Source organism: Bubalus bubalis, chromosome 12, assembly GCF_019923935.1.
Source record: "Bubalus bubalis isolate 160015118507 breed Murrah chromosome 12, NDDB_SH_1, whole genome shotgun sequence".
Taxonomy (NCBI): domain Eukaryota; kingdom Metazoa; phylum Chordata; class Mammalia; order Artiodactyla; family Bovidae; genus Bubalus; species Bubalus bubalis.
This window is the reverse complement of record NC_059168.1, coordinates 19,097,287-19,119,464: the sequence shown is the minus strand read 5'-3', so window position 1 is coordinate 19,119,464 and position 22,178 is coordinate 19,097,287. Positions and strand designations below refer to the sequence as shown.

At 34.1% G+C, this 22,178-nt stretch overlaps 1 protein-coding gene across 4 annotated transcripts in view; it reads left to right on the top strand.

Annotated features, from left to right (window-relative positions):
• STRN (striatin) overlaps nt 1-22,178 on the top strand; it is a 110,443-nt gene that overhangs the window by 57,908 nt on the left and 30,357 nt on the right. For 2 of the 4 annotated variants that reach the window (XM_006056845.4, XM_044925823.2), the window contains exons 5-11: nt 1,989-2,156; nt 4,153-4,288; nt 8,698-8,833; nt 12,186-12,296; nt 14,423-14,509; nt 14,980-15,123; nt 19,126-19,262. In XM_006056845.4, coding sequence (XP_006056907.1) covers nt 1,989-2,156; nt 4,153-4,288; nt 8,698-8,833; nt 12,186-12,296; nt 14,423-14,509; nt 14,980-15,123; nt 19,126-19,262 — 919 coding nt within the window. The remainder of the gene's footprint in view (nt 1-1,988; nt 2,157-4,152; nt 4,289-8,697; nt 8,834-12,185; nt 12,297-14,422; nt 14,510-14,979; nt 15,124-19,125; nt 19,263-22,178) is intronic. The other 2 variants (XM_006056846.4, XM_025260869.3) reach the window with 2 other exon arrangements.

The following is a 22,178-nucleotide window of genomic DNA, read 5'->3' as shown; positions in this document are numbered from 1 at the left end:
GAGGAGAGTGAAAAAGTTGGCTTAAAGCTCACCATTCAGAAAACGAAGATCATGGCATCTGGTCCCATCACTTCATGGGAAATAGATGGGGAAACAGTGGAAACAGTGTCAGACTGTATTTTTCTGGGCTCCAAAATCACTGCAGATGGTGACTGCAGCCATGAAATTAAAAGACACTTACTCCTTGGAAGGAAAGTTATGACCAACCTAGATAGCATATTCAAAAGCAGAGACATTACTTTGCCAACAAAGGTCCGTCTAGTCAAGGCTATGGTTTTTCCAGTAGTCTTATATGGATGTGAGGGTTGGACTGTGAAGAAAGCTAAGCGCCGAAGAATTGATGCTTTTGAACTGTGGTGTTGGAGAAGACTCTTGAGAGTCCCTTGGACTGCAAGGAGATCCATCCAATCCATTCTAAAGGAGATCAGTCCTGGGTGTTCTTTGGAAGGAATGATGCTAAAGCTGAAACTCCAGTACTTTGGCCCCCTCATGCGAAGAGTTGACTCATTGGAAAAGACCCTGATGCTGGGAGGGATTGGGGGCAGGAGGAGAAGGGGATGACAGAGGATGAGATGGCTGGATGGCATCACTGACTCGATGGACGTGAGTTTAAGTGAACTCCAGGAGTTGGTGATGGACAGGGAAGCCTGGCGTGCTGCAGTTCATGGGGTCGCAAAGAGTCAGACACGACTGAGTGGCTGAACTGAACTGAACTGAAATATTAATGAATGAAAAAGTAGCTATTTAGTAAAACCAGTTTATTTATGGAATGAGAGTTTTTGAAACAGTATTTGTAATGTGATTTTGTTCCTAAAGTGAGTTATGTATCAAATATTACTTGTTAAAAATAGAAAACATAATTCTTTTGTATTTGTTTGTAAGAATCAACTGATTACTAATTTTAATCAAAACCTTTCTATAGATATTGGATAGGATTGAAAATGAATACCTTGACTTGATAGGATAACTTACTCCATTTTGGTTACATGTCTTTTTGTGAGATATCTCTTTGAGCAATAATAACTCTTAATACTAGATCTTAGACTGCTTATCTTTTTGATCTTTGTTTTATCTTTCATTTCATAGACTTGATATTTACATATAATTTAATGTCTGATATTGTCTGTTACACTTTTTAATGACTTTATTATTAACATTTGCCTTTTTCATGTTCCTACCACTGCCACTTTTGATCGTTTTTGGTCATCTTTTGTTGTTAATAGATACTGAGCACCTTTTGTATGCCAGGCACTGCACTCTTTTTTTTTTTTAAGAGAAAGAAAGCTAAAGTTCAGAAGAATTAATGCTACACAAGAAAAAAGTGGAAGAAATGGGCTTTGAACCCATGTTTAACTCTCCATACAAAACCTATTCTTTCTTTTCTGTGCTGCTGCTTTCTGCAGCGCACAAACCCCTGTACAGCCACTCATCCCACATCCTACAATTGAACTGTGGTTTATTTTTATTGCAGAGTTGTCTCAGGATAAGAGCTTCCCTTCTGTAGAAGTGACTTGTTTGGAATATCCCGTGGTTTTGTATGTCATGTAGGAAGCTATATATGCTAGAAACATTCTCTCTAGATCTCAGTTGATCCAGTGATGCTGTAACATCAAAAGTGTAAAAACACTACTGGTTATTCTCATTACTATTATAGTAATTCAGTAGCCTCTGAGAGTGAGCCTACTCCAGCCCTGCCTAGAAGAAAGAATGTGCTATTAGATATATTAAGGAATAGCTTCTTCTTAAGATAAATGAATGGTGTATTGTATAGTTCTTTGGTTTTTCTCAGTGACCATAGAGGCTGGTACTGCAAGAGACAGCTCCATCTGCAGCTGGAAGATTATTTATTAGCGAGTCCTACTAGCATAGTACTGTGCTGTCCAGTCTTATGCAGACAGTAAATTTAAAGAAATGTTTTTATTTAGATATCCAGTAGTAGAGTACTGATTCCAGTATGTCTGAATTGTAAAGATCCTCTTCACACACAGGTATCTACAGGAGGTGGGTTACACAGATACTATTCTAGATGTGAAATCCAAACGAGTGCGAGCTTTGTTGGGCTTTTCAAGTGATGTCACTGACAGGGAAGATGACAAAAATCAGGACTCAGTTATAAATGGCACAGAAGCCGAAGTTAAAGAGACAGCAATGATTGGGTAAGTATTTTGTCTGGAAAGTGGCTTGGCTGTAGTTTTAGTTCTTATTAATATTTTTGGCTTATTGGTGACATGTGTGATATTTGCACTTCTAGGTACTGCTGCAGAAGTAATTTAATGATAAAGTTTAATAAAAAGCTTAAATTTTTATACACAGGGATTAGAGTTATCATTTATGACTTTCAAGAATATATTTAAGGTATTTTTATTTGCTTGAAATTTATGTATTTAATATAAATTTTAATACATTGAATCTCAGTCATCTCTTACTATTATAACTTCATAAAAGATCTTATTTGGAAATTCACTTCAAGTCTGTAAGAGTGAACTTTCATTCTTGGTGACCCAGAAATCATATAAATACTTAATTCTTTTGATGTAAACCTTTTCTTAGCCATTTTCATTTATCTAATAATGCTGTAACTCCTCTTCATTTTAGAAAATTATCTATTTCAAGTGTGTATATATATATATGTATATATATATTCTACTTGATAGAATAAGTGAAAAATTCAGTAGCAGGAACATTTCATTTTGCTTTTTGGATCAGGATCTTCTCAACCCAGGGATTAAACTCAGGTCTTCTGCATTGCAGGCAGATTCTTTACTGTCTGAGCCACCAGGGAAGCCCATATACCATACAATTATATTGAATTCTGCTTAAAATGAAGGTGAACAGTTTAATAAGGAGATTCTTCTTTATTGAAAAAAAATTTGGCATAATTCTTAAAAAGTCAAAGATTTTTTGAAATTTAAATATGTTACTTTAACTCATGTTTAGGCTGGAAGAATGGTTTTAGTTGAGCTCTGTACATTTTCTAGTAAGAACATAGTTTCTGTTATTTGGGACATAAACTAAAATTATGGGGTTTAGGTAAAGGTTTAAACATATGTCTTGTAAACAGATGTCATTGGAGCATTCTAAAATGTGCTCATTAATAGTTAAGATTACATAACTTGTTTTCATAAATGTAAGATGTAGGTTGTTTCTCTTTGTAGACATAGATAGTGTGGGCAGTAATCCTGGTTATATTTTCATCTATTGAATTAGTTTAAATTATTATAAAGATGCTTAAGAAAGTCCACTCTAGTGTTTTGGCCTTGACCTGTCTTTTGAAACTGATAAAGGTATTATCCTGAATCTTACTTCTGTAGGGATGGAGAGTAGGTTAGAAAAGAACTAAAACATAGCTGTCAGCAGATTTGAAATTTAAGATTTATCTGTTTTGAGAATTTTGTTCATAGTTATGGCTAAACGCTTTTCAGGAAAATGTCTTGTTATCTAAAACATTTCCTAATGAACTGGAGAGCAGTCATTCTATTCTGGTCGTTAGGAAATTGATGAATTTCTTTAGAGAGAGCTAAATTAAAATCTAAATTAACATATTTGAAAAGTTAATCATTTCCAAAGATTAAGGGTTTATTCATCAATAGGATCATTTTGTAGTAGTATATTAGTTTAACTAAAATACTGTTTTTAGTAAGCTTCATATACACATTTGCTTTTTTCAACTTTTTAGCTGTTTAGAAATATGAGATTGAATCAGAGAAAATTCTGTATTTACTGGTTATTTTCTTAGTTATGGAAGAGAAAGAGTTGAAAGAAAAAAGGATAGAGAAAAACAGAGGCAGAGATAATAAAAATATTTCAAAGAGAAGTGCATGGTTTGGCTTAAGAATCAAAATAATACTAAATCAGAAGGAGGAGTTCTTTGTATTAGATTGCCATAAGTAGTAGTTATGATTAAAAAGTACTTTTAAAAGAGTAACCAGTTTCTTCCTGTATTGCTTTTCCAGTTAAAATCCATGGAAGTATAATAGATAAGAATCAGTGCAGATCCTAGCGTGATTTTGGTGGGGGGGGGGTTATAATTCAATATAAACAGAAGTCAGAATATATAATATATTCAGATAATATAAACAGAATTAATCATGGATTCATTCTTACGGTGAGTTTAAAAAATTAACTGAGCAAGATGTATATGTTTTAAACCAGAAAATCCGAGTTAACAGATTCTGCCTCCGTGCTGGAGAATTTTAAATTCCTTGAAAGTGCAGCTGCAGATTTCAGTGATGAAGATGAAGATGATGACATTGATGGAAGAGAGAAAAGCATCATTGATACTTCAACGGTGAGTTGAATAACTCTGATATAAATATTTTTAGGGGCTATTATACATACTTTAAAAATCCATATCCTTCAACTTAAGCCCTTAACTTTTATTTTTCCTTAAATTTGGGGAAATTTAATCTGAAAGTTTTTGTTTTGACTTCAAGAATATTTTTAGTATAGCAGTTTTCTCCTCAAGGCCCTCATTCTTGAGCTTTTTGTTAATTCATGGAAGATTTCAACATTTTTATAGGGTTTGTGAATATGGTAAATGTGTGTTATAACAATGCATTGTTCTTGGTGCTATAAGACAGTAGAACTGACACACCCGTTATGGTGCCTGATGGTGACTGGCATCAGCTCTAAACGGCGCAGTTTTTGTTTGTCATGTCAGGGTTGCTTTGGTAGGCAAGGACTCCACATTTTCAGGCCTCTCCCATTAGATTTCTCCAAACATGTTTAGGGTTATTCTGTGGTTTTGTTCAGATTTTTGTAAGTTTATTGGCTTTCCCATGGTAGAGTCCTGGAATAAGATGTACATCTAAATTTTGCTTCTCCCTTCTCGTCCCTTCTTTATTCTGTCCCCTTCTTTTTAACATCTCTCCTCCCCCTTTTTTAAAAAAATTGATTTAATTGAAGGATAATTGCTTTACAGAATTTTTCTGTTTTCTGTCAAACCTCAACATGAATCAGCCATAGTTATACATATATCCCCTCCCTTTTGAAACTCCCTCCCATCTCCCTCCCCATCCCACCACTCTAGGTTGATACAGAGCCCCTGTTTGAGTTTACTGAGCCATACAGCAAATTCCTTTTGGCTATCTATTTTACATATGGTAATGTAAGTTTCCATGTTACTCTTTACATACATCTCCCACTCTCCCCCTCTCTCCCTATGTCCATGAGTCTAGACTCTATGTCTGTTTCTCCATTGTTGACCTGTAAATAAATTCTTCAGTACCATTTTTCTAGATTCCACATACATGCGTTAGAATATGGTATTCATCTTCCTCTTTCTGACTGACTTCACTCTGTATAATAGGTCCTAGGTTCATCCACCTCATTAGAACTGACTTAAATGTGTTCCTTTTTATGGCTGAGTGATATTCCATTGTGTATATGTACCACAGCTTCTTTATCCATTCATCTGTTGATGCACATCTAGGTTGCTTCCATGTTCTAGCTATTGTAAGTAGTGCTGCAATGAACAATGGAATACATGTGTCTTTTTCAATTTTGGTTTCCTCGGGGTATATGTCTAGGAGTGGGATTGCTGGGTCATATAGTGATTTTATTCCTAGTTTTTTAAGGAATCTCCGTATCGTCTTCCATAGTGGCTATATTGATTTACATTTCCACCAACAGTGCAAGAGTGTTCCCTTTTTCTCCACACCCTCTCCAGCATTTATTGTTTGTAGACTTTTTGATGATGGCCATTCTGACCGGAGTGAGGTGATATCTCATTGTAGTTTTGATTTGCATTTCTCTAATAATGAGCGATGTTGAGCATCTTTTCATGTGTTTGTTAGCCATCTCTATGTCTTTTTTGGAGAAATGTGTGTTTACGTCTTTTTCTCACTTTTTGATTGGGTTGTTTGTTTTTCTGGCATTGAGTTGTATGAGCTGCTTGTATATTTTGGAAATTAATCTTTGGTCAGTTGTTTCATTTGCTATTATTTTCTCCCACTCTGAGGGTTGTCTTTTCACCTTGCTTATAGTTGGCTTTGCTGTGAAAAAGCTTTTAAGTTTAATCAGGTCCCACTTGTTTACTTCTGTTTTTATTTCCATTACTCTAGGAGGTGGGTCATACAGGATCTTGCTTTGATTTATGTCATTGAGTGTTCTCCCTATGTTTTCTTCTAAGAGTTTTGTAGTTTCTGATCTTACATTTAGGTCTTTAATCCATTTCGAGTCTTTGTGTATAGTGTTAGGAATGTTCTAATTTCATGCTTTTACATGTAACTGTCCAGTTTTCCCAGCACCATTTATTGAAGGGGCTGTCTTTATCCCATTGTATATTCCTGCCTCCTTTGTCAAAAATAAGATACCCGTAGGTGCATGGGTTTATTTCTGGGCTTTCTATCTTCTTCCATTGGTCTATATTTCTGTTTTCATGCCAGTCTCTCTCCCCCTTTTTAACCTCTCTCCTCTCTTCTCTCTCTTTCCCTCTTCTCCTTTTCTTTCTTCTTCCTCCTCCTGCTTTATTTAAAGTAGGAGATGAGGGCATGCTTTGCTTTTAGGAGAGCGTTCACATTTCCTCCTTCACGTTTATTTAAGAAGAGGGAGGAGGAAAGGAAGGAAGGATAAATAAAGCAGACTGGACCTAGACTCTAGGCCTGGAGCTAAAGTCTCAGTTCTGTCACTAATTATCTGTGCTTTTTAATCCTTCAGGCTTAGTTTTTTAGTTTGTAAAATTGGGCTTATAACAAGTACCCATCTTATCCCCAGAGAATTTTGTGAGGAATAAATGAGACACTACGTTTGAAAATGATAGGTTTAACTATAAAGTTCTTTCTCTCTAAGTGTAACTTCTCTTTTCTGTTTGAATCCTCTGCTTCCATCAGAGACTCTCAACTTACTATTTCCAGATTAATGCTTCCCCGGGCCACTATTCAGTAGTGTTGTGCTTGCTAATACAGCCCTACCATGGATGTTATTTGAACTTGAAGAAGTTACTCCCTCCTTTTATTATTCAAACAAGTAGTAATCACATGTGTTTAAACTGCCTGTAGTAAAATAAAATGCCAAAACTTGTATGATAACTTTTCTCTGTCCTAATCATTTGGAAATTTTATGCTGAGTTGTGATTTCTGTGGTATGATTGGACTGAGATACTATTTTTCTGTCAAAGTACTTTACTTGTAGCTCAGTGGTTAAATAATAACTATAATGCTTTAAGTTTTGTTGTTAGTCATTATGTTAGTTAAATATTAAAAAATCTATAAACTGTTTATTATTCCTATCAAGTATGGTCTTAATAGAAATTCCTAACTGTAAACTGATTTCTTTTTAAAGAATCAATTTCATAAATATCCTGGCTTCCAGTTAGTGCTGATTATGGCAGTTCTGTGACCAAGCCATGAAGGCACAGCTAATGTAAACATATTTAATTCTATTTAAATGCTGGACCCAAAGATTCTTCTAGTTCTCTTTTAGAAAAATATTTCTAAATAGATAATTTGTTTCTTTATAATAGTTTTGTGTTAGTTTTGCTAATTTTTATGATGCATTAATTTTCACAGCTGCAGTTTAATAACTATGCCAAAAGACTTAAAAAATCTAACTATGTAGCAATGTGTAAGCAGGACTTAAAAGATTGATTGCAGTGCTATATATATAGAGAGAGAATGGCTGAAAAGTATCCTATTAAAATGTATAGTGGAACAAACAGGTTTTTTAAATGTCACTTTATTCCCTTAATTAAAAATAGTTAAATAGATTCAACTAAGAAAATAACAGAAGCACAAAGCTCTTAATAGCTGATGGTTGTGTTCAGGCTATTAATAGTGCATTTTGTTAGAAAAGACACATAGGTTCATTGTCCTTTCTGGCTCTTTGTCCTATATTGAAGTTTGATTATTCTTTGCATTACAGTCTGGATAATTTTCCTCCTTTCTATCTCCTTCTCTTTTCTCATGATTAACTTTCACCTTATGATTCCAGAGATATTTCTAAATGTATAAAAATGAGACATAATGGTCCTTGTTAGATTTGTTATTAAATCTAAGCTATGTATATCTCTGAAAGATCAATATTTTAAGAAAAATTTGAATATATAGACAGTTATTAGAGGAAATTGGTGGAAGCTTGGGATGGTGGAAATAATAATGGGAAGAGTTCTCCCTCCCCCACTCCCTCCAACGGAATACCTTCTCAGTGTTGTGGCATGCATTTCTGAGTTTGTGGTTTTTGTGATTTTACATTTTGTGAGGGAATAATGTACTAGACTTAAAATTTATCATGGTTATATTCTGAAAAATTCTTGCAGTGTTTTATGAAGTGTTTCTTTCTTTGGTTAGATTAGAATATCTGCACATTGTACAGATTGCCTTCCAGAAATGTAAGATTTGATTGTGATTCTTATAATACAGTATGTCAAGGACATTTTTCATCTGCTATAATATAAATTCATGTGTTATATTCCAGTGTTTTCAATATGTGATTCCATTTGTTTATTTAAAAGAAGCCATCATTGAACCAAGTTTAAATTACTGCTTTAAAATGTTTAATATATATAAAATCTTAAAATGATATCTGTGTTTTCTACTGAATTGTATAGGTATCAGTTACTTGACACAGCAAAGATGTATTTTCTGAAAAAAATAATGATTGGGTTTTCTCATTCAGGGGTAAAGGGATATTGTCTTCTTTGTTTAAATTAATTCCATAATATATTCCAATATTTTAATTGAGCATGCTTTTTATCATTAGATTGTTAGGAAGAAAGTATTGCCCGATAGCAGTGAAGATAGAGATACAAAAGAAGCTCTAAAGGAGTTTGACTTCTTGGTTACATCAGAAGAAGGAGACAATGACTCCAGAAGCGCAGGCGATGGAACAGACTGGGGTAAGGAGGAATGCTGTATCCAACCAGAGATGTTATGTAAATGAACAAAACTAATATTTTACTAGGAAAGCAGCATCTTGAAGAACGCTTGAAATCTTGAACACTTGAAATATTGAAATCTTGGACATTCTATGGACTTTTTACTATCATGACCTTTTTTCCAGGATGTGTGTCTATTTAAAGAAGGTTATACAGCTATTTACCTTCCTCATCTTTTTTTTTTTTTTTAACATAAGTGGTAGAGTATGAAAATAATTTGAATTTATAGAATGTTTCTGCCTAAACAGAACTTGCAAATCTAGATTTTGTGGAAATTGAGTATGAGAACATAGTAGAAGATCTCATTATTTTTTCTTTTCTTTCTTAGTTTTTTTTTGGCCATGCCACATGGCATGTGGGATCTTAGTTCCCTGGCCAGGTATCAAACCTGTGTTCTTTGCAGTAGAAGTACAAAGTCTTAACACTGGCCTGCCAGGGAAGTCCTTGTAAAGGACTTAGAAATCTCATCTCTGGCATATTCTGGTTTACCAGTTCTCCTATGATCTTCTGTTACTCTTGTTATCAGTATGGGGTTAAGAGGGTGATATAGCTAAATTTTTACTTTATTTTTTTTTTTTTTTTTAGCTAAATTTTTACTTTAAAAAGCTGAAGGCATTCTAGGATCTAAAATCTAACTCAGTTTAATTTATTATTAAGATGTAATTGATGAAAATCTACATTTTTGATTGTTAGATTTTTCTGAAAAAAGGAGACTTTCTATTATTGATAGTAGAATAAAAGTGTTGAGTTTTTAAGTTCAGAGACCCAGTGATCTGTTTTTTAAACTGTGGGCTGAAACTTGTTAAAAATAGATTTCTGATTATTCTGGCTCATTTTGGCTTATTTCAATCATTCAACAAATACTGATTATGTGCCTTCTTTGTGCCAAGTCTTTTAGATGAAGATCCCTACCCCTGTGGGCCTGCATTCTACTAAGAGGATGTAGGCAGTAAGAGATAAACATGATAAATGATGTTTATCATGTAAGTCAGAATGTGATAAATGCAATGGGAAATAAAAAAAGTAGAACAGAGTAAGTAGGATGGAGAGTGCTGGGGACAGGGTAGGGTGGAGTGGATTGGTTACAGTATAAGATAGAGTGATCATGGAAGGTGCATTGAGAGGGTAACATTTGAATGAGAGACAGCATGGATGAGAGAGTTAGCCACATGGTATCCAGGGAAAGAGTGTTCAAGAAGAAAACTAGAACATATGCCCTAAGATAGTTGTAATCCAGGTATGTTTGAGGAATTCAAGGAAGCTAGGGTGGCTGGAGCAGAATGATACTGAGGGGAATGTAGTAAGAAGTGACTGAATCAAGTGGAGCTGTGTAGATCGCTGGTGAGATGGAGAACCATGGGACTGTTGAGCCAGAAGGGTGAGGGACATGATCCAATTTTTGTTTGAAAGCATCACTTTGGCTGTGTGTTGAGAATAGACTACCCAGGGCGATTAGTGTTGGCAGTAGACATGAAGTACATAAGGGAAAACATTTGTTGTAATTCTAGCAAGAAACAGAGGTCAGAGAAGTGGTGGATATGCTGAGGAGTCGTCAGATTCTGGATGTGTTTTAAAGGTAGAGAAACAATATTTCCTGAAATAGTTGTTGTGGGGTTTGGAAAAAAGGGAGGTTTTTGGTCTGATCAAATGAAAGTATAGTTCAGTTCAGTCGCTCAGTTGTGTCCGACTCATTGCGACCCCATGAACTGCAGCACGCCAGGCCTCCCTGTCCATCACCAGCTCCTGGAGTTTACCCAAACTCATGTCCATTGAGTTGGTGATGCCATCTAACTATCTCATCCTCTGTCATCCCCTTCTCTTCCTGCCTTCAATCTTTCCCAACATTAGGGTCTTTTTGAATGAGTCAGCTCTTTGCATTAGGTGGCCAAAGTATTGGAGTTTCAGCTTCAGCATCAGTCCTTCCAGAGAACACCCAGGACTGATTTCCTTTAGGATGGACTATTTGGATCTCCTTGCAGGAACTCTCAAGAGTCTTCTCCAACACCACAGTTCAAAATCATGAATTCTTCAGCGCTCAGCTTTCTTTGTAGTCCAACTCTTACATCCATACATGACTACTGGAAAAACCATAGCCTTGACTAGATGGACCTTTGTTGACAAAGCAATGTCTCTGCTTTTTAATATTCTGTTTAGGTTGGTCATAACTTTCCTTCCAAGGAGTAAGTGTCTTTTAATTTTGTGGCTGCAATCACCATCTGCAGTGATTTTGGAGCCCCCCAAAAATGAATCAGTCACTGTTTCCACCAACTATTTCCCATGAAGTGATGGGACCAGATGCTACGATCTTAGTTTTCTGAACGTTGAGCTTTAAGCCAACTTTTTCACTCTCCTCTTTCACTTTCATTAAGAGGCTCTTTAGTTCTTCTTCACTTTCTGCCATAAGGGTGGTGTCATCTTCATATCTGAGGTTATTGATAGGGCCTTCAAATAAGTTGGGGAACCCTGTAGATGGAAGAGATTGGATGAGAAAGATTGGGAGTTTGGTTTTCTGTGTTTGGTTTTGATTAGAGTTTTCTAATGGAAATGCAGAGTAAGCAAGTGGATATATGTCTTGAGTTCAGGTGAGAGTTCTGAGCTAACACTTACATAATGTTATATGTATATAGTAATTTATTTTATAGTAAGTATAAAATACGTAACATATTTGCTTTTTTAATTTTCTACTCCTGAAATAGTAAAAATTAATGGTGGCATTTCTTTTTTCTTAGAAGCTCAGTTTCCAGCTTTAAGTATTTATAAATTAATGGGTCACTTAAATCATTTTAAGTATTGAATGCCAGGTTGATTAATAAGTTTGCAAGGTGCTATTTATAAAGCCTGTAAAATAAAAGTGGTCTTTTGCTGATAAACACATGCCAGAAATATAGTTTTTGAAAAGATCATTGAAGACTATTTTGTACAAATGCTTAATAATCTTCTTTCATTACATAAATTAGTAAGAAATGCTTTTTTGTGAGTCAATCCTAATCACAGTCTGAAAATGAGGGTTTCTTGATTGTGGACTTTTGAGGCTTAATTTACTAAAAGTCACTCAAATGTTGCAGTTTTTTTTTTTCCCCTATGTGTGTTTCAAGGGAAATTTAATATTATTACCAAGGAAATAGAATTGACCACTGTTTCTTGGATATTATATTTCTTGTGACATGTATCTGATGAATAAATAATAACTTTAAAATTGGTAATACTATGAAGAAGATGGTTGTTATGCCATTCATTGACATAACAGTGAATTGACTTTGAATGTTCAATATCTTATTGAAAAAGGCTGTTTCATTTGTTTCACTCCGTTTAGAAAAGGAAGACCAGTGTCTCATGCCTGAAGCTTGGAATGTGGACCAGGGAGTAATTACCAAACTCAAGGAACAATACAAAAAGGAGAGAAAGGGGAAAAAGGGGGTGAAGAGTAAGTGGAAAACATTGTATCTGTCAATCATAAATCTTACCTCTTTCATATCCCCCAATTTTTTTTTCCAATGTTTTCCTAAAACTCACTTACTCTTTTTTTTTTCCTTCTCCTGACCTCTTTCCTTTTCACTTGCTCTTTAGGGGTGGAAATTAAGTGGTTAGATATTTGGTCATGAACTTTGAAAAAGAAAAAAGCTGTGAATATAATTATGCAACCATAATGTATCCCAAAAATAAATCTAGAGCATCATGAGTGTATGGGACTGTGTTTTCAAACATAGCAATAATTTGATTTTTCAAATTATATGTGCTTAATTACAGTAATGATTTTTTACTATTGATAATTTAAATCTCATCTAGTGTGACCCTCTGGCAAGCCACCAAAATAATTGCTTACAATTTTAGGTCTTGGTCACAGAAAGAAGGTTAATTTCTACCCCTGAATATCCTGGGTGTTCATAATACACGGTTCATTTGCTCTCATCACTATGTGTTATACAGGTCACAGAGTCAGACACAGCTTTTTTAAAGTACTTATTTTTCTAATTTAAAATTTTGGCCAATGTCATTTATAATATTACCAATTAGGTTTTTTCTTTTCCCAACAAAATGTGTTCCACATCAAAAATGGAAGCTAAAATGAAATTTCTAGCGCTGTGCATCGTATATATATATTATCTTATTCAAGTTATTAGTAAGGTTTAACAGTAAATCTAGTTAGGTATATAAAATAGAAATGCAAAAGCTTTCACACATCCCTGAAAACCATCGTAACCACCTTTTTAGGAGAGCAAGGTTAAAGTACCTCCTTGTGCTACCACTCTCATTGACAGTATGGACATGGGTCTCCCGTGTACAGCAATAGGAATGTCATCCTTTGGGATATTAGCGTACAGTGGGATTAAAATCCAACTTGAGTGAGGCATGTATTTGAAATTGCAAAAGACTGGAGGGATATGCTTTTTCTTTTTCTCTTTTTTGTAGTGATGCTAAGGATTATCAAAAATTAGTCATTCATTTGTAACCTAGTAGTTACTCATAAATATTTAAATCTTTATTTAAAATATCTTAGAACTTGCAAGTATTTCACTTTAATGGATAGAAAATCAGTGGCCTTTATTGATATTAGCATTGTACCAACTATTATGTAACAGAGAGAGAACGTCATTTAATACCTTCTCAGTATTAATTAATCACAATGAGAAAGGTTAATATTAAAACATAAGAACATTTTCTACTTTTTATTAAAAATACTGATACAATTTAATTTTAACAAGCAATAGTGAGACATGGTTTGTTATGACTTTTCATAGCCATGATAAAACCATTTAAGCTGAAATTTTAAGGAATATTTGTCATATGCAAGAAACAAGGAGAATGTTTTATTTATCAGATTGACTTAAAGTTAATATATTTGTCATTATGCTACAATAATAAATGTCTTAAAATGTAAAAGACCTTTTAATTGAAAAGGTATCAAGAACTTATGTAGAATTCATCTATTATTTATTATTTGGTTCTTATCAAATATCAAGGCTTCACTGTAGTTGGAGTTTAGCATTTAAGGTCTCAAGCTGCACTATTTGACTGAAATAGTATTCCTGCTGACAGAAGCTAGTGGATTTCCTGAGCCTGAAGATTGTGATCACTGTTTCAGGCATATGGTACATAGCTTTTTAGTATGGTGAGAAAAAATGATTCTTTAGGAGGAGAAAGGCTAATGTTTTTCATGAAGAGAGAAGGACTGAAGAGTTCGGGACATTTTATCATCATCAGTTTAGGTTATCTTGATAAAATGATAGTCTGGGAACAAGAGAAGACATGATAAAAACAGAACTGAAAGACGTAAAATGAAAACAGAACTGAAGGAAAGCTTTGAATTGACATATGAAGCATTAATTTATAAAGCATCATAGGTATCTTTTTAAATTGAGCTGTTTCTCATTGGAAGAGGTTGTGTCTTTATAATATGGGCTAGTAGAAATATTTTCAGTCAAGTTGTGTTCTCTAATCACACTATCTTAGAATATATTTCTAGGCAATAGTTAAAATTGCTTAAAAATAGGAAAAAGCCATAATGGACTATGGGTAAGATTTTCCCATTCTTAATTAAACTTATAACAGGAAAAACAACTGAAGATCTGTTTCAGCCTCTATCCTATATAAAACAGTCAAAACAGGGATGTGGGAGAATGAAGCATCAAAGAACAGGTAAGTAATTGGTAGGGTGTGAGACTTATTAACCTTGGGTACCATATTTTCAGGATGTAAAGCAATGAATGCAGCTTAATTTAAACAAACAGAAAAGAATGTGATTGTTTAATTTAGTACACAGTAGCTTCACAGTCTGTGGTATCTGTGTTTAGAGTTGTATATAAGGATTCTAGAATAATAATATTTTTAATGATCCAAATTGCACAGGAACATTTTTTCATGCAAATAATGACATTATTCCATTAGCTTAATTTAAAAAATATATGTAAAACATAATTTTTCATGAGTAGTATACCTTTTTAAAAGTCTTAAAAACTTAGAAAATAAATTACTCTTTAATATAATATAGTATGGTAGTTTTAAAGGTGAATATTGGCAGATGTAAATAAGGTTTATGGCACCATTTTGATGCAGTTGGATAATTCGGTTTTCTCTTTTTTGTTCTCTCCCTCCCTTTTCGGGGCTAGGGCCCAACAGGTCAAAACTACAAGATATGCTTGCTAATTTGAGAGATGTTGATGAACTTCCCTCCTTGCAGCCATCTGTGGGTTCACCCTCCAGACCCAGCAGCTCCAGGCTTCCTGAACATGAAATAAATAGGGCAGATGAAGGCAAGTACTTGTGACACACTAGAGCACAAAAAGCACTTGGATGAACTTATCTAAATTCAGTTAGTAGAGAGGGCTCTCTAAGAGAAGAGTTTTACTCTACAAATGTTTAAACTATGTATGTAGTACTCCACATTGTAGGCTTTCTTATATTCAAGGGGGTTTGATTATAGCTATAGTCTTTTAAGACTTGAAAAAGGATGCATAAACTTAAAACCAAGTCTAAATTGTAGTTTAGAACATCCCCCTGCAGCTTCACAGAAGCCATGTAGTTGATGTGCATACATGTAGTTCTAATACCATCCCAACAATGAGAAAACTGAGTATATACATAGTTAGTAAATGTTTACTTTGAGACTCACATAAATGTTTTCATGCTGCTGCTGCTAAGTCGCTTCAGTCGTGTCCGACTCTGTGCGACCCCATAGACAGCAGCCCACCAGGCTCCCCCGTCCCTGGGATTCTCCAGGGAAGAACACTGGAGTGGGTTGCCATTTCCTTCTCCAGTGCATGAAAGTGGAAAGTGAAAGTGAAGTTGCTCAGTCGTGTCCGACTCTTTGTGACCCCATGGACTGCAGCCTACCAGGCTCCTCCGTTCATGGGATTTTCCAGGCAAGAGCACTGGAGTGGGGTGCCATCACCTTCTCCGTTGTTTAAGCAATTTATTATTGACAAAAAGAGAAAAAAGGTACCTGAAGTCTAGTCACATTTCCTTGTTCTTTCTCAGTCCTTGTCTATGTGCATATACTTCTTACAGTTACAGTCACCATGTAGAAGAATTCAGTTGTATTTATATATATAAAATCATAAATTCATGATTATAATTTTAAGATTTAAAATTTTAAATTAAATATTCTATTTTAGACTTGATACTTAACCATTCCCCTTTTGGATATTTAGATTATTCCCAGTTTTTTATAGTATAATCTTGTGTTATATAAATGCAGTTTTCCATCTCTTAGATAGAAGTTCCGATATTCTTATTTATAAATTATAAAATGCTTATATGTGGAAATTGATTATAAAATATATATTTACATTAGCTGAAAGTCATGAGTGACATAAAATTAATCTTCATGATTAATGAATATATTTTGAAATTTATTTTTGAAAATTGCCTTGAATTTAAATATTATAATTATTTGCAGTGGATATGTCTCTTCAAATTATTATTTATTGAATAAAACCACCAAAGTCACAGAGGAAACATGTATTATTATTCTTTCTTGGTTTTAAATTTGGTTGTTTTTTAGAGAAATGTAAATTGACAGACCCTTGATGGATAGATTTTTGTGTTTGGAATACTTTTTCAGTAAATTGTTTGATCATTGCACAGCTAATTTATTAGTATTAATTATAGTATACTGGGAATTTGTTTTCCATACATTAAATAATGAAGAACCACATACGATACCTTTACATTCTAGATGAACAATTTATTTGACGTAGGTACGTATCTTTTAAATTAAGATGTGAATCATGGGGCCTCAACAGGTATGTTTGTTACTCACTAGGAGATTCATTCAGCTGGTACTATAGATATGAGAATTTTAATGAACTTTCTTTATTCTAAGATCAGGTCTGGATAAGAAGGAAAGTTAGTTTTTCCTCTTATTCTAATAATCTCAAAAGAGTTTTATCAGAAATTTCATCTTATAGAATTCTTTTTTCTTAATTGAAAGATAATTGGTTTACAGTGTTATGTTGGTTTCTGCCATGTAATCCACTTATAATAATAGAGGCAGAATATGTTCTAAATGACATATATGCAGAAAAGAATGTATAAACCACAGAAAATGCCCCTAATTAAAAAAAAATTAAGAAACTTTAGAACAGAAGTGTTGAATGTCTAACTTATGATCTGTAGTATTGGTCCTACGTCTGCTCCCACAGTACAGAATTTTCACAAGTAGAAAAGGCATTTAAGAAATATGTTGTAGATTTAATTGCCTGTGACTGATGCTTTCCAGTCTCCAGTCCAGTTTCAGAAGAAGTTTCCATAGCTTGTGTGTGCTATGTAAGTTTATTACTATATTTTTATTATAATTATTCAGAAGGCAGTGAGTGCTGCACTTGAGGCATATTTAAATTATTTTGTAAAAGCTGATTAGAGCCTGTAATATTTAGTTACTAATAGAAAAGTGACCTCTAATTGAAAGTTCTAAGGACTCTTAGAGAGCAGTCAGTTCATGGTTTGCCCATTGGAGCTCTCTTTTTGGCCTTTAGGTCTGCTGGCTTAGCCACTGGTATGTGCTTGGTTGCCTTCCTTTGTTTTCAGATTTTACTTGGCCATTCCTAGAACAGTTAGTTAAATTATCCCATGCAATGTGAGTGACCAAATCACAAATCTTAGTGTTTTGGGGGACGTGGGGGGGAACCATTTTTACTTCATATCTGAACTCAGTTTTCTGGCAATATTAGGTGTGAAAACAAACAAAAGAACACCTGGCTGAAGCTCTAACCTCCTAGTCTCATGTGAATCATTTGGTTGAAATTTTGGCATGAAAATTGCTGCTCTAAATGAAACAATTCCTGCTCTTTATTAGTAAATGTTTAGAGTTGTTCAAGCCCCTTATAAGACATGTGGTATGTTTGTGTAAAACCCATTTTTATTATTGCAGCTTTATTGTATGGTGGTTTGAAAATGTCTTATCAATTTATACTCTATTTTGTTCTTGTAACGATTTTGAGTAGAGTTCCTGCCACTAGTATTTTTAAAAGTTCATAGCTGTTCTTTTCATTTCTTCAATATTTATGATTGAATCTAAAATTATATTATTGAATGTGAAACTGAAAAACATCTCATAAATCTATTCTCTGCATACATTGATTAGTACAGTTGACTTGTTTCTTAAAAAAAGTTCAGTTCAGTCGCTCAGTTGTGTCCGACTCTAACTTCTTTAGCAGCCAAAGTTAAACTACTAAATTCATCTAATCAACTCATAAATGTTTGTCATCAATAAAGTCACTACCTTGAGAAAACTACTTAAAGAATGATCTCTGATGGCTTGTCAGAATGATTGGCATTTATAAGAAGTGTTCCAGTAGACACTTTAATAAAAAACGTCTTTGAAATGAGTATTTTTAAATGAAATATACTATATCTACAGTAAACTGCTAAGTCATAGGGATGAGCTCAGTGAGTTATCTCAAAGCAAAACCAGTCATGTCACCACTGCCTAGGTCAGGAAGCAGAATGTCACCAGGGCCTAGAAGTCCTGATGGTGCTGCCTTCAAACACTGCCCCTTCCCTCTTCTCCAGCGGTAGGCTTGAGTTCTGACAACACAAATTAGCTTTGCCTTATATACGCGCTTTTTACTAATACAATTATGACCCATTTTCATTTGCGATTTCTCTTATTTAGGTTATAGAATTAACCAATTTTATTTTGAATGCAGCCAGCAATGTTCAAAATCACTATACATGTTTTAATGTACATTACCATATGTAAAATAGATGACCAGTGCAAGTTCAACACATGAAGCAGAGCACCCAAAGCCAGTGCTCCGGGACAACCCAGAGGGATGGGCTGGGGAGGGAGTTGGGAGGGAGGTTCAGGATCGGGGGACACATGTTTACCCATGGCTGATTCATGTCGATGTACGGCAGAAATCATCACAATATTGTAAAGTAATTATCCTCCAATTAAATTAATTAAAAAGATTAAATCACTTACTATACATATTTTAATAATTGATAGAAATCACTTGGGTAATTAGCATGAAATATCAAATGAGAAAAATCTACTTTTATACATTTATACATTTTTTTTCTATAGTGAAAAAGGGTTTGTTTCATGTTGTACTTTTCTAATTAGATGATACCTTTAAATGGTTAAAATATGGAAAAGAGCAAGCACTTCTTCAGGATTTTCTGCGTACTGAATTTTACTGTGTTTGAAAGCATTTATAAATAATCAAATGTAGATATGCCCTTATGAAATTAATTGTTGACTACTTAGAAGTGTTTTTTTTTTTAATGTTTCTTTTGTCTTCTCCCTTCAGTGGAAGCACTGACGTTTCCTCCTTCTTCTGGGAAGTCATTCATCATGGGAGCAGATGAAGCACTTGAAAGTGAACTGGGACTGGGAGAATTGGCAGGCCTTACAGTGGCCAACGAAGCAGATTCATTAACTTATGATGTGAGTAGCAGTTTTATTTTTGTTGTTTTAATTTATTTTTTAAAAAATAGAAAGTTCATTTTATAGAAAAAGATGACAATAGTGAGACTTCTTCACAAGTGTGGAATTTTCAGTTCTAATCACAAACTGAAAATATGAGCATAACGATACTTTTCACATCATGCAGATTAAAATTATAGGTTTTACCTAAATCTGTAAGTCAGTAGAGCTTATTCATTGGTTTTAGATAAGGGAAAGAATTCCTTTTTCTATCACCAAGATTGGGTTTGTCTTATGTTTTAAGGTACCATGCCTGCCTAATGGCAACATTTGTCTTGCTTATTTAATACATTGTGAATAAGACAACAGCTGAGAAACTAGTTTTAGCTGTTGTTAGACAAGGTGTATGCAAGATACTTTCCAGATGCTAAGGTTGACCTATCAGTGATTTGGACCAAAATTGGAATCTTTATACCTTTATGCACACATCCATTTAGTTAATCTCAAACACAGTTCTTTTATAATTGTTCATTGTCATCAAGTATCAGAAAAACAGTTGCTTATTTCATAAAGTATTTACAGCCTACCCTATCTCTTCATTAAAATCCTTTCAGTTTTATACTTCATCGTCTTCGTTGGGGAATACAGTGTAGTGCAGCCACGTAGAGGGTATAGCATGGATCCCTAAGTGAACCTTGGAAGTATTCCAAAGAGGAGCCTTACCACTCACTGCTCTTCCCTTAGATCAAAACTCTCCCTCTATGCTAAGCCCTTTAGTAAGTCTTTCGGGTTCTACCTCCAACAACTGAAATCCATGTAGTACATCTTTTTTATTCCCCTCCTAGTCCATTTTTCTTCACCTGGATCTACCACAATAACCTAACCTAAACAGGCTCCTTGCACTCCATTTTCCACATATGTGATACAGATTTGGGGGGAAAAAAAAAAAAATTCTGTTTTAAGTGTTTTTATATCCTTATAATTTATGTCTTTTAAAAACACCATTTAGCTGGCTTTTATTTTTTAACCTTTGACAGCCTTTTAAAATTAGGAAGCATTTAGTCTGTTTCTTTTTAAAATAATTAATAATATTTTTACTTAATCCTGCCATTTTTTGTGCCGCCTATTCTGTGTTTTTCTATTTTTGCCTAAATTGGGATTGATTATTTTTTATCATTCACCCCTCTCCATTATTTGAAGCTTATGCACTCTTTCATTACTTTTTACATTACAGATTACTACACATATTCTTATCAAAATTTTATATACAAGGATCTTTAGAACACTTTATTTAAAAAACTCCCACCCAATGTACATGTCATTCCTGTTATATATTTTATTTCTGTGTACATTAATCTTCTACCAGCTTCTGTTTTGTACACTCAGTAGTCAGAATTATCTGTTTTACATTAACTGTCTTGTCTTTTTCCATTCTCCCCTGCATATTTGACTGCCCACTGGGTTCATTTTTCTTTTACTCTAAGAATACAATATATCTGTTTAATGAAGATCTATTGGTGCCTAACTCTCTTAGTTTTTTATTTTCTTGAATTGTCTTTACTTGTCTCTTTTTTTGCCTGACTAGGCTATTATCTCTGATTTCAAATTTCACTTTGCAAAAAAATTTTAAGTGCTTTTTGTTTCCTTTATTTTTAATTGAAGGATATTTACAAAAATTGTATTGGTTTTTGTCATACTTTTTTTAGTTCTTTAAATATATTTCATTTTTTTGTTGTTTTCTCTTAAAATCAACTGTCATTTCTGTTTTTGGTTATTCAGTAATGGACAGTTTTTCCTGTGACTGGTATTTCTCTATGCCTTGATTGTCATAAAAGATTTCGTGGTTTTTTTAAATTTGCTTAATATGTTTCCTTGAGTTCTATAATGTTCTCAGCCATTCTCTTTAGATACTGCTTTTACACCTCTCTCCCTCCCTCTTTTCTTCTTCTAGAACTGTTGTTATATTGTTAGATCCTCTTTCTATATTCTCTGTTTCTGATTCTCTTTCTTCTGTGTTTTCCATCTTTTGTTTTTCTGTACTTCAGTCTAGATTTTTTTAATAACTCATCTTCCAGTTAGCTAATTCTCTCTTCAGTTATATGTAATCTGTAATTAAACTCATCTAATGAGATCTTATATCTTTTCTTCTAGGGTTACTTTTTAAAAATTATTTACAGATTTCTTCCAGACTTTTCAGTCTTTTATCTTCTTGAACATAGTAAGCATGATTACTTTAAACTTTGAATCAGAGACTCAGTAGTAGTTCTGTTACTAATTATGTGTTATTTCTGTTTGTTTTCATTTATGCTGTTGTATCTCATATGGGTATGGTTATTCTGTACTATGTCCAAATAGCTATATTTGAAAAATTGTCTCTAGAAATAATTTCAGGCCTAAGTTTACATCTTTCCACAAAGAGTATATTTTCATTTTCTTCTCTCAGATGTCTGCAGCCACTAGAAATCTGGATCACATGCTTCATTTTTAGTTTTTTAGATGATCTAAAGCTGATCTACAATCTTTTAAAGGCTTTTGTTCTTGTAGTTCACTCTTATGTGTAGGATACAGCCTTCTGAAATCAAAACCTAAAGCCAGGTAGTCTACTAAGCCCTACTTTCTTGGAAGGCCCTGGACATCAATCTATATCTCTCTGCATTGCAAAGTCCTCAGAAACACAGCTCAACCTCTCACCCATCTCTTCTGAAATTAGTAAACACTCGCTGGGGAAAACAGTTCTAGATACCAGGCTTACTTCTGTAGGCCTCTGTCTTCACCTGGATCCTAGGTTTTTTCCCACCATTTTGTTAGTTCCAGATTTTTTATTCATAGCTTTGCTATTCTACTTGTCCTCAGTACACAGTTGGTCCTAATGATCTAGTCCATCGTGACCAGAAGCAGAAATTCCCATTAGATGCTTTTGTTCCTGCAAAGAGTTTG